We start from the raw sequence: 12452 nt of genomic DNA, 5'->3' as shown, positions 1-12452 counted from the left end.
ACGCGGACCCCGCCCCGGACCCGGGCCCCGCCCCCGCCCCTGAGCCCGAACCCGCCAGGTTGCCGAAGGTCGGTGCGTTCTGGCTGGCAAAACTGGTGTGCAAAGCAAAGGGGGATGAAAGGGGAAAATTGCAGTAAGCCTTTACCGCCAACACAGGCAGTTTCTACAACAGTCACTCAAAAGATGGCAAATGGCCTTTGAATGGCAAATTTTAAAGCAAAAAAAAAAAAAAAAAAAAATGAAGATTAAAATTTCAAAACAATTTTTTTCCCCTCAGGTTGATTGATTGTGCAGCAAAAAAGAAAAGAAAAGAAAAGAAAAGAAAAAGGGTATATCGATAGTTGCTTTTCTAAAATTCAAGTGGTCATAATACATGTACATGTTGTGACCTGGCTTGAATTTTCACTGTGCCAAACATTCTGTCTTATATTCAGTCATTCTCTTTCTTCTGAACTCATCCCTCTTGGCGTATTTCCATGTTGAGTTTCAATAATCAAAACTTCATCACTACAAAACCATCAAGACAATAGTATGCTCCCATTAGCAGTCAACACGAAAGAGAAATATAATCCATTCGTCACATGTGTAGACATACAACAACAACATAAAAAGTGTTTCGTTTGCATTTTTAAAACTTCCAGGTTCCTCGTAATAGCATCAGTGCCATGCAAAACCCTAGGCAGGACATGGCGACAGTCAGACATGTGAAGATGGAAATTCCCCTGAAGTTTTCGTTTACAATCTACTTGAAGGGCGAAAGTTGGACCCCACTAAGTCACCAGGCACTCGTTGGCACTTACGGAGACTTCCTTCTCCCTTATGCTCATTCTATGAATGAGAAGAGAGAATTTTTCTTCAAAGGAAGAAACTCTGGTGAGGTAAAATGAGAGCATGAGCTGATTTTTGTTTATGTCTCGATAAGTAGGGGTGTTACTTGACATATCAAATTACAGCCAGACCTGCAGGATCTTGTTTTGACACTGCTTGAAAAGGTTTCAGGCAGTCCAATATAAGAGGTGATCCTGTGGTCGGATCATTACAAAGACATCGACAACTCTGCACAGACTGTACCTCGTATTACCTCGTATTACCTCCGCCAAGGGAGGAGGTTATGTTTTCATTACCGTTGGTTTGTTTGTTTGTTTGTTTGTTTGTTTGTTTGTTTGTTTGTTTGTTTGTTTATTTGTTTGTTTGTTAGTTAGTTAGTTAGTGAGTTAGTTTGTCCGTGTGAAAAATAACTCAAAAAGTAGTTTACGGATTTGGATGAAATTTGCAGGAAAGGTTTAGATTGATACAAGTAACAGATTACTAAATTTTGGTAGTGATCCGAGAATTTTTGGGAAATTTATGAAGGATTTTTGATATTTTGGCAGGTAGGGTCAATGAACTTGGGAGTTCAGGCTGTGCATATTTGAGGTTTGCATGCGTGCACTAAAGTGCGTGCTCTAGTTTCTGCTAGGGCAAGGCATGCTGTGCAGCTGAGGGTTTATGACGTAACAAAGGCTTCTATATTGGGAAATCGGGCGACTTTCAGCACACAATGGTATAAGTATGTATGGGTGGAAATATGGAAGAACAAGATCAAATGAGCTGCATGCTTGGCGGAGGTCTGCGCTCTCTCAGAGTGCTTCTCTAGTTTGACACTAGTTAATGCATGGGCTCCTGCAATGCTGGGATGATAAAGACAATGATAATGGCACTGCCCTTGTGTGGGAGAGTAGTGCTGCAAGTGCAATTACACATTACATTCAAGTTGGTTTTAACCCTAATCAGGCCGGGCTTTTATGGCTATGCTATCTTTTTTTTTTCCTTTCTTTTTAAGTACATAGTTAGGAATGCTACAAAGAATATCTACATTAAAAATTAGGATTCTAGGAACTTTATTTTCTGATTTGGAGCAAAATGTATGACTGACGTATATATCAGCATTAGTAGTATATGAAGTAGATATAATGAAAACGGCAATTTCTTTCTTTTTTCTCTTTTTTTTTTAGCTTCGTAGACTGCGTCACAGGTAATGTATGTGCCAATATCCATGGTGATTGATCTCAGGGGACATTGTTTCAACCCTCCCCACAATTCACTCACAATGAAGCGTAAGCTCTCGTGCTCTTTTTTCACTGAGTCCTAGTTCAGTTCTATCACATAGCCAGTCGACATTGTTATGAAAGAGATTGTGGTGATAAGTGGACAGTTATCGATAGTTTCACTGATCCATGATTTCTGACTCTACCATGTCTCTAAAAAGCATGAGATTTCAAGATATCAGACAAATGAGGACTGCTACAATAAGACACCAATGAGGAAGTGGGGGCGAGAAAATTGAACTCTATGTACATGGGAAACAGGTACACCATGGGCTAATTCCATCAGATCTTGCCACATCTTGTGTTTCAATAGCACCAACATAAAGACACACACACACATTAATATTTTTAGGACGGTGAGTTGGCTCTGTCGGCAGCACGTCTGCCTCCGACCCAAGCGACACAGGTTCGAACCCGAGTCTGGACTAAGCAATGTTGTGTGTAAGCAAGAGGCAAAACACTCTGTCCCTCGGATAGGACATGAAATGGAGGTCCTGCGTGTGAGAGTCACATCTCATGCACGTAAAAGATCTTGCTTCACTCATTAATCGCAAAGAGCAGGGTGTGTAACCCGGTGAAGTGGTCCCGCCTCACATCCAACTGGACCCCATGGAAAACCAGCTTAGCATAGCTGAATATGGGCTATCCAGCCATCTTCTCAGATGGAAAATGAACACACAAATGAACAAACAAACAAACAAACCTTCCAAAACCAGATGATGCTGCCCCACTGGAGCTGGCACCAAAGATGGAAGAGGAGCTGGAACTGGGGCTCTGGGGACTCCCAAAGGCTGTCTGTCCCAGTGGATTGGAAAAGGTTGCCCCGCTTCCAAAGCTCAGACCCCCACTCTGACCTGGCGATCCAAAGCCTAGTCCTCCACTTCCAAATCCTTTAAAATTAAAACAAATAAACAAATAAATAAAAACATAAATGAATAAATACACGAAAAATAACATCAATTTTAAAGGGATGGTACAGTATTGGTGGAGATGGGAATTGGGCTTTTAACTCTTTGCGAGATACCAAAAAAATACTAATAAAATAGTACAGAGCATACCGTTTTAAGAGGAATTCAAATTTTATTTGATGAAAATCGGGTTTGGAATGACTGAAACATCCAAAAACAAAGTAAAACAAAGTGATCGTAATAAAGTGTGGGTCCCACACTTTATTAGAATCGCTCTTTTTTGGATATCTCAGCCATTTCAAAATCAATTTTCATCAAATAAACATTGAATTCCTCATAGAATTACATGCTCTTTCATATTTCATAAGAGGCTTCTCATTATCTCACCAAAAAATGTCAGAAACCTGAAATTAGGTCTCAACCAAAACTATATGATCCCTTTAATATTGCACCTATGAAAAGTTATACTGTAAAAGTGGATATTTTCTCGCGATTAATTTTTTTTTTTTTGGGCTTGGCTGGGTAAGATGAGTTTCGTCTGTTTTTAATTTTGCGAAATCAAGACATCTTTTTCTGAAACATGTGACAAGCAAAAATATTTGTGAGCTTTTAATTTTGCGCTAGTTTCTGTTTGCGTGAAATGCGCAGAAATTTCAACACCGTAAAAATTTCCACTTTTACAGTGCTTAAAAATGCAGATTTTGGCAACGAATATGTCATAAGGTAGATTATTGCCAACTGATGTACCAATACATAGAAAGCTTATTTCATCTGAAATCTATATAAACAGTATTTTGAAGAGAATGTTGTGGGTTTTGCAATTACATTGAGTTGAAAAGATATCCAGGTGCAACATGATGAATGCATTTACACATAAGAATGAGATTCATTTTTTTTTCCATCTGCTCTGTAGAAGTTCCATTGCTGATTGAAAGAGAATACCATACTGCTGGGTAGCACATACCTTGAGGGGCCTGTCCAAAACTGCTGGGCTGGCCAAATCCTCCAAATCCAGCTCTGCCCACACCACTACTTGTTGTGAAGCCAGGGCTACTGCCAAACCCTGTCAAACAAAACAGATGAAGAGCAATGACAACATTCATTTAACCCTTTTTGTGATATAGACTTTGGACAGTGTGTGCAACACTTATGGGTTTTTTTTTGTGCCAATAAGCACTCAAGGTACACAAAAGGTTAACATCATGAAACTCCACCTCCATTCTGTATGCAGAGTGCAACAACTTCATCATGGGTTTAATGCTGCTGGAAAAACAAAAAAGAGTGTATCTGGGGACATAATTTGCCATCACAAAGTTACACCAAAATTACATGTTAACATCACATGAATACTCATTAACCTTTCAAAAATTTTTCTCTCGATTTTGCTGTGTCCTGTCTTTTGCAAAGCCATGATACATAAGAGAAACTGGGTTCACCATCATGGAAAATACAAAGAGGATACAAACAAGTTTGGAACCTGAACAAATACAGCTGGATAATTATCCCCATATGACAACCACCCACACAGTTTGGGGGGATCCCAAATCATTCTAACATTTTGTTTCTTGACGTTTATTTTTTGTTGTTAGATTGGCAGATGCAGTAAATGTCAAACCAGCTCAGTTCTTTTCTTGAGACACCAACTCTGATATCTGCACCAGAGATTGTGCATCCAACCTTTATTCATCATGTGATTGTGATGTTAGTAATTATAACAGCTACAGCAGCAAAGACAGATAATCCCAGAGTAAAAAAAACTAGAAATGTCGCTATGGCGACTGGTATGCCTCCGCCATAATGCACGATTCTCCTAATAGGTCTATAGTACATGTGGACAATGTGTGATTACATTTTCACAAAATTGGCAAAATATTAAAATGACATGTTTGTCACAAATGCATCGAATGTTTACCTTCCTTGACCTATGTTTAATTGGATGAATAGGAGAACATGTACTTTAACTTCGACTTTGACCCTTTCATAAGTTTACGCACTTGAGTAATTTTCAAGGTATGGAGAAAAAGTGCAATTTCTGTATTGAACAGTAAATTGTTATCATTTTCATCTGGCCTTTGATTCATAAGAGAATCACTGTCAGGCAGAACATACATAAATATGTACTAAGTTTAAAGATTACTTGAGCCGCTTCCGAGATATGGAAAAAGTAGTAAGTTCAGCACTTTCACTTGATCTTTGACCTTTTGACCTTTGACCTTCTTGGCAAAAAAAAAAATCCCAGAGAATCTCTAGTGGGTAATATACATGCATACATTAAGTTTTAAAAAAAGTAATCCTGCTGGCATTGCATAAATATAAGGAAAATAGTAAAATTTTGAAGTATTGCCCTTGACCTTTGACCCCTGACCTTTGACCCCATAAACCCCAAATTCCCTAGCTAACTACTGACAGTCAGTACATGCATGTATACTTTGTTCCATAAAGATACTTTGAACAATTTCCAAGATACAGAGAAAAAAGTGAAATTTTAACATTTTACTTGACCTTTTGACCTTTGACCTTTTGACCTCATGACCCCAAACTTTCACCAAAGAATCTTAATTGGGTAATACATGTATACACTAATTTTCAAGAAAATATCTTCAGGCATTGCATAGATATGGGGGAAATAGTGCAATTTTAAGCATTTGACCTTGACCTTTTGACCTTTGACCTTGAGCATGTGCACCCAAAAGTTGATAGGCACAACTTCACCCCCTAATACACATACATGCCAAGTTTCATTAGTCTACCTCAAAAGGTTTTGATAGTTACCCTGTCCACAAAATTCATTACGGACGGACGGACGGACAACCCGAAAACATAATGCCTCCGGCACCACTTCGTGGCGGAGGCATAAAAAATCAATGAAAAGAATAACCACAGGTGATCATCATCATTACATGATAACAGTAACAAAATTCAGAAAGTTATAACCAGTTAGAAAAAAAAATGAGGTTGTCGGCTTTCACATAGAGTCCAGTGAATGCATCTTGGTGAAGGGAAGCATTTACAATATTGACGGCTGGGGAACAGTAAGATGGGACTCTTCATACCTGCAGCAGCCGAAGATGTGGGACTTCCAAAGGGCTTTGGTGTTGACGATCCAAAGATGCTACCCTCTGATGAAACAACAGAATAGCAGACAAGCGGGTGAATTTATGGGAGAGCAAAATGAAGGACACGTCAAATGCACCATACAATAAAGACATGCAAGAGATTGTAAAAGGGTAATACCACACGTTACTTGACTAGAAGATTTGTAGAATTACACATAAGAACATAGAATAAAAATCACGTGCAATTCCATGCATCGCGGGGCAAAATTCTGACAGAATGATAACCTTGAAGACAAAGCGGTTACCATGAAGTCATTTGAGAAACAATGATCGCAAGCTCAGTTAGTATGGTTGCCAGTTCGACACCTTTACCCACACATCATTGCACATGTCAACAACAATGGCATAAGATTCATAGGGGCACCGGCAATATGAAAACAGTACCATGACATCAAAAAATATCATATTCATGCATCACATCTAAAAAGAATTTAAGGGTCGAGAGGTGACTCAAGGCGGTAGCCTGCCTGCCTTGCAACCAAATGGCTTGGGTTCAATGCCCCAGTGAGTCTCACTGAGCAAAGATGATGTATGCTATCATGTTGTCATGTCTAGTAACTTTAATAGGTAAAACACTCTGACCCTTAGATAGGACATAAAATGGAGGTCCCATTAGTGAGCGAGTCACAACTCATGCATATGTACAAGATTCCGATTCATTCATTCATTCATTCATTCATTCTTCGCAAAGAGCAGGGTGCATTTCTGCCCCCCAAAAATACACACATTACATACCAATGGTCCATGTGGAACACCAGCGGCACTATGAGAGTGCAACTGAACATGGGTTATCCAGGCATCTTGTCTTGTCCAGATAAAAATTTGATTTTTATTAATTATAAGTTTTCTTACCACACAGGCTGCCACAGGCTTACCATAGAAATCAACTATATAATCAATTATAACCCTTCATAAAGCAGGGCCCTCATAACTTACCTGTGGTTGCAGGCGAGCCGAACCCCGATGATGAAGACGTAGCGACACTGAACGGATTGGTCTTCGCTGCTTCTGGGTTAGGTTTGCCACCGAGGCCACTGAAGAAACCTACCAGATACAGAAAAGAAGGGAAGCAGAATCTATTACAGGTGGGAGCTGAAGTCAAGGCTAGTTTACAAATAGTTGAGTATGTTGGCAGGTAGTAATGGTTGGTCTCCATATCTTTAAAACCAATGGAAAGCATACAAAAAGTTGAAGACATTTATAGGCCTGACTCTACACAAAGACATTTATGACATGTACAATTTAATGCACAGATATTCTTATCTAGAAGTCTCCAACATCCTTAACTACAATACAACATGGGTGTCGTGCATGCCAAATTTTGTCACGATTGCGCCACTGGTGGCAGAGATCTCGGGGGGGGGGGGGGGGGGGGGGGGGGAATCAGCCAATCAGCGAGCCTTTCATATTTCTCTGTAAGAATATGAACTGTTATTTCATTTATTAGGGAGACTCCTGTATATTCAGAGAGACTTGGCAGCTCTTCACTGAAAGGATAGCACAAGAGGTTAACCAGTACCTACCCCCACTTCCCCCGGTGCCTCCAAACAGTCCTCCTGATGACGACGATGCAGCTGGGCCAGCTGATTTCGCTAGCTGACCAAATGAGGGTGTACCTAGAAATGCAGGATTTGAAATAAAGACAAAGAATGAGCATTACATCACTCGTACAATACAAAGTATCGATGGTTTGATTAATGCCTTTACGTCCTGTCTACATATGCTGTGGTCACAAAGTGAGAAAAAAAATACTGTTTAAAAGCAACACAACTTTTAATATGAATCAAAATAACAGGTTTACATTTTTTTTCAAATGTGTTGCGGTCATGTGGAGCAAAACTGATATCACGATGCAGAGTCTGACACACTCTATGAAATTGTGAGCTTTTAGCAATCTTAATGTCACCTACGGAAAATCGATTAGCTGCTTGATGTGGTAGGAAATCGTTATTCTGTGTGGCAAACAAAAGTTTTTCCTTTCAAGATACTATATAACTCTAACCACTAATATTGCCTTGTTTGTGTAGTACTCACTCGACTGGGCAGCACCAAAGACAGGCACGGTGCTGCTGGATGATGATGGTGCAGCTGAGGAGGAGGAGGAGGAGCCAAACCCGGCCCCGAATAGAGTCCCTCCCGCCCCCTCACCACCAGGCCCAAGGGTGGATGCACCCCCAAACGTGAATCCCCCACCCTTCTGGGTCCCTTGGCCAAAGAGACCTCCACTTGATGATGATGATGATGACACAGGTGTGGCTGCCTTCTGTCCGAAAATCCCCGAGGACTGACCGAAAGAAGCGCTGGGGGCACTGGACGTCGAGGTGGTGGTAGCCGTTGTCGCTTGTCCAAAGACGCCAAAGATAGAGGATGTTGCTGTGGTTGTTGGAGCAGAGGTTACTGCACTGGATGTTGAGGTGGTCGTAGCTGTTGTCGCTTGTCCAAAGCTGCCAAAGACAGAGGTTGTTCCCGTGGTTGTTGGTGGAGCAGTGGTTGCGGCACTGGATGTTGATGTGGTGGTAGCTGTTGCTGTTTGTCCAAAGATACCAAAGACGGGTTTTGTTGCCGCGGTTGCGGATTGGGCAGATGTTGCAGCGGTAGAGGAAGAAGCCTGAGTTCCAAACAAACTACCCGAAGATGCCAGCTTCGCAAACGAGAAACCACCTGACAAAGTAGATGATGGTTGGGTGGACTGGCCAGAAGTTGGCACAGAGGGCTCTGTCTTGGCTGCCTCCTTTGGAGTGCTATCCTTCGAAGATGACAACGCCCCCGACGAGGTTGCGCCCCCAAACGAGAGGGGAGCTGCAGCTGTCGGAGCACCGCCGGGGGCAACTCCAAACAAGGTGCGTGCCGCTGATCCGGCAGTAGTCAAAGTAGACGACGATGAAGAGGAGGAAGAAGACGAAGAAGAAGACGCGTCTTTCGGGAGAGTGATCCCACTCGATGCACCCTTTGCGGATTGCTGTGGCAGGCCGTTCCCGTCCCTGGAGGCGGAGGGCTCCCCCTTCCCAACAACAGACGGAGGCTTGTCCAGCATGGCCCCAAGCAGGCCGGGCGCTGCGGGGGGAGTCTTGACACCCAGACCTGCCTCATCTACTGCAGCGACTGGTTTGGTGACCACCGCTGTTGCGGCGGCTGGTTTGGCAGCAGCTTGGGGTATCCCAGTACCACTCTCATCTCTCCCTACTGCACTAGACGATGCTTGCTCCTGAAGACGAGAGAAAGACAACAAACATGACAACATGCGATGATGAACTTTGATTCTGGCCTCGACAACTTCAACACATCCAGTCAATATACTATAAAACCAGAAATTTTTAAGTGCATGAAAATTTTGCAAAGGAGCTAAGATTCGTAGAAGTAAAATGCAAGCATATGAGTATTTGTCTACACAATGCATTGAATGCTGGCCAGTGGCAATTCGCAAAAATCTAATGTCGCCCAAAAGGCCATCACCTTCAATTGACAAAAGTTTTATGCCACGAATGTTTCTGGTTTTACAATACTTCCTTGCCCATGCCCATGCAGGTATACCCTATTCTTGGGTCACACCTGCCCTACACTTCGGCAAAGCATAAATCTAAATAGAAACGTTACTCTGGCTACTTGTATGCCTCCGCCATATCTTATTATTCTCCCAACAGGTCTACAGTATTCATGTATATTGCCAATGTGAGACAACATCCTCACACAAGTGACAAATAATCATTATCTCGTAATCTATTGAGCTTGAGCTTTCAAAATATGGAAAACGGGTATAATTGTAGCATTTTCACTTGACCTTTGACCCCATGGCCATAAATTTTCCCACATAATCACTGTGTGCTAATGCATATTTGCAAAAAATTGTAAATACAATGTTGAATTACACTGATACGAGTATATTGTACAGGCTGTAAATTCACTCATTCAATAATTTCTCGGGTATGGAGAAAAATATTGTAATTTCGGCATGAAATAGTGTAATTTTAGCATTTTAACCTGACTTTGATCCTTGACCTTTGACCTCATGACCTAGAACTTCCCAAGAGAATTGTTGTTAGGCAATACATGTACATGTATTAAGTTTCATGAAGATACTTTGAGTCATTTCGGAGATATGAACAAAAAAATGAAAATTTTAACATTTTCACTTGACCTTTGACCCCATGGCTGCAAACTTTCTCTTGAAAGAATCTTTATCTGCTTATACCAACATACACTAAGTTTCATGAAAATACCTTCAGACATTGGAGAGATACGGGGGAAATAGTAAATTTTTTAGAATATATTGGATGACCTTGACATTTGATCTTTGACCTTAGGTGCATGGGCCCAAAAGTTGAAAGGCCCAGCTTCATCAACTCATACATACATACTCCAAGTATTATTATGATACCTCAAACAGTGCTTAAGTTACGTTTTCCACAAAATGGATTACGGATGAAAAGACAGATGGACGGGAGGACGGATGGATGGACAGACATCCTGAAAACATAATGCCTCCCTTGACACTTCATGGTGGAGGCATAAAAAAAAAAACTCTGATCTGATCTTTGCATTACATTGCAAAGATGAGGGACACTTTATCAAGAAAAAACAAGTAAAATCTGTACAATGCATCAAACCTTCACCTTTTTTGTAAATGATTCCTGCACAAACAGCAATAAGGCACATCACTGGTTTATGCATTGATGCTATGCACTTTAGTCCACAATGCCCTTACAGGCTCACGTTCAGTGATAAACAACAGTGGAAAAAAAAAAAAAAAACTCTACAGATTGTACGTACTGTACACTAAAATAGATTGTAAGAAGCATTGCACCTCAGGGCCGATGTCGCTTTTATTCTGACGTTAGTTCAGTTGCTTTGAGGAGTGAATAGAGGTTACAATTAAAAGGTGAATTATGACATCCCACTGACACTAGCAAAGCTGAATTAAAGACTGAAGTTAACCATCCAAATGCTCAGCACATGTGGGGGACATAAATGAGTGATGTATATATATAAACAAGATTCTCAAACTCTCCACCATCACTTGAACTTGCATAGAGGACTGTCAAAATGGTAGATTCAGGGGGAAATACGACACAGTTCTTTAGGCAAAGAATGCCCTTGATATAAAGGCTAATGTATGATGCATGAATGCATAATTTCATACTTCATATGAGCCAAGCTTGCCAATAGTATTGATGAATTTCAATGTCTTCAGTCACGTTCTTGTAGTGGAAACATACAGTGGTTGTAATTTATGACAACTAGAAAAGCACTCGGAGAGCGCACACCTCCACCAAGCCTGCAACTCATTTCCACCCATACACATACATGCATGCAATGTTTTAATATAGAAGCCTTTTGTTTACATCATCAGCTTTGTGCGCCCAAGCAGAGCATGCGATTCAGTGAGATCATGTAAACCTCCAGTACACGCAGCTTGAACTTCCAAGTTTGTTGACCTTACATGCCAAAAGATAAAAATCCTTCAAAAATCCATAAAAATTCCTGGATCAGTACCAAAATTTAATCATCTGTTACTTGTCATTGACTTTTCTTGCATGTTTTATTCAAATCCGTTTGCAACTTTCTGAGTCATTTTGCAAACAGACAAACCAATGCCGATGATCACTTAACCTCCTCCTTCCTTGGGGGAGGTAATCATGATAACTAATATTATGAAGTGCAAATCCACCCAACTTTCCATGATTATGGTAAGAGAACACACAAAAGATTGCTTTTACATTAATGCACACAAATTGAAGCTCACTACATAATTATCATAATCATAATTTTCATAATTTTTTCGACTTTTTACTCCACTCTCTGTCACTGAGACGTACATATACATTATATACATAATATATATCTATATATATACACATATAATACATATGAAGCCTTCTGTATGTAATGACAACAGCTAATAGGGAAACAAAGGGGAGAGAAGGCAAGAGAGAGAGAGAGAGAGAGAGAAAGACAAAGAGAAAAAGAAATAACAAAGCGGCCTAAAATGCCATTCTGCTGGGCCTGAAGCGTGCAAAATTCACAATATGCCTTCCATTGGCATGACGCAGCAAAGCCCAATATAGTCAGACATGGTGAAATTGTAAACACTGCAGGGAGAACCATGCAGAGAGAGGTGGGGGGGGGGGGGAGACTCTTCTAGTCTGCTAATTATGAGAAATTCTATCCCTAACAGCACCCAGGAGAAGCCATCTGCACTCGCGGGGAAGAAGCTAAAATCTGTGTCTACGCACAGTGACTGATACAGTCTGTGCACAAGGATATGTCCCAATATGACATATATACATACACATTATGGACACAACATATTCATCCATATGAGAGAGAGTATTAGCTAACACAAG

At 40.9% G+C, this 12452-nt stretch overlaps 1 protein-coding gene across 1 annotated transcript in view; it reads right to left on the bottom strand.

Annotated features, from left to right (window-relative positions):
* Window positions 1-4: 4 nt before the first annotated feature.
* Window positions 5-12452, bottom strand: part of LOC139737509 (uncharacterized) — a gene marked incomplete at its 3' end in the record, with an annotated part of 45997 nt that continues 33549 nt past the window's right edge. Inside the window, exons 27-33 of the mRNA XM_071648178.1 lie at window positions 8146-9316; window positions 7635-7727; window positions 7048-7155; window positions 6049-6114; window positions 3960-4058; window positions 2791-2977; window positions 5-92 (exon numbers count right to left, since the gene is read on the bottom strand). Of these exons, the coding sequence (XP_071504279.1) occupies window positions 5-92; window positions 2791-2977; window positions 3960-4058; window positions 6049-6114; window positions 7048-7155; window positions 7635-7727; window positions 8146-9316 (1812 nt within the window). The remainder of the gene's footprint in view (window positions 93-2790; window positions 2978-3959; window positions 4059-6048; window positions 6115-7047; window positions 7156-7634; window positions 7728-8145; window positions 9317-12452) is intronic.

Source organism: Diadema antillarum, unplaced genomic scaffold (genome assembly GCF_040938485.1).
Source record: "Diadema antillarum isolate AM-2024a unplaced genomic scaffold, OU_Dant_1.0 seq00000694_RagTag, whole genome shotgun sequence".
In the NCBI taxonomy this organism is placed as follows: Eukaryota; Metazoa; Echinodermata; class Echinoidea; order Diadematoida; family Diadematidae; genus Diadema; species Diadema antillarum.
This window is presented reverse-complemented; position numbering and strand designations above follow the sequence as displayed.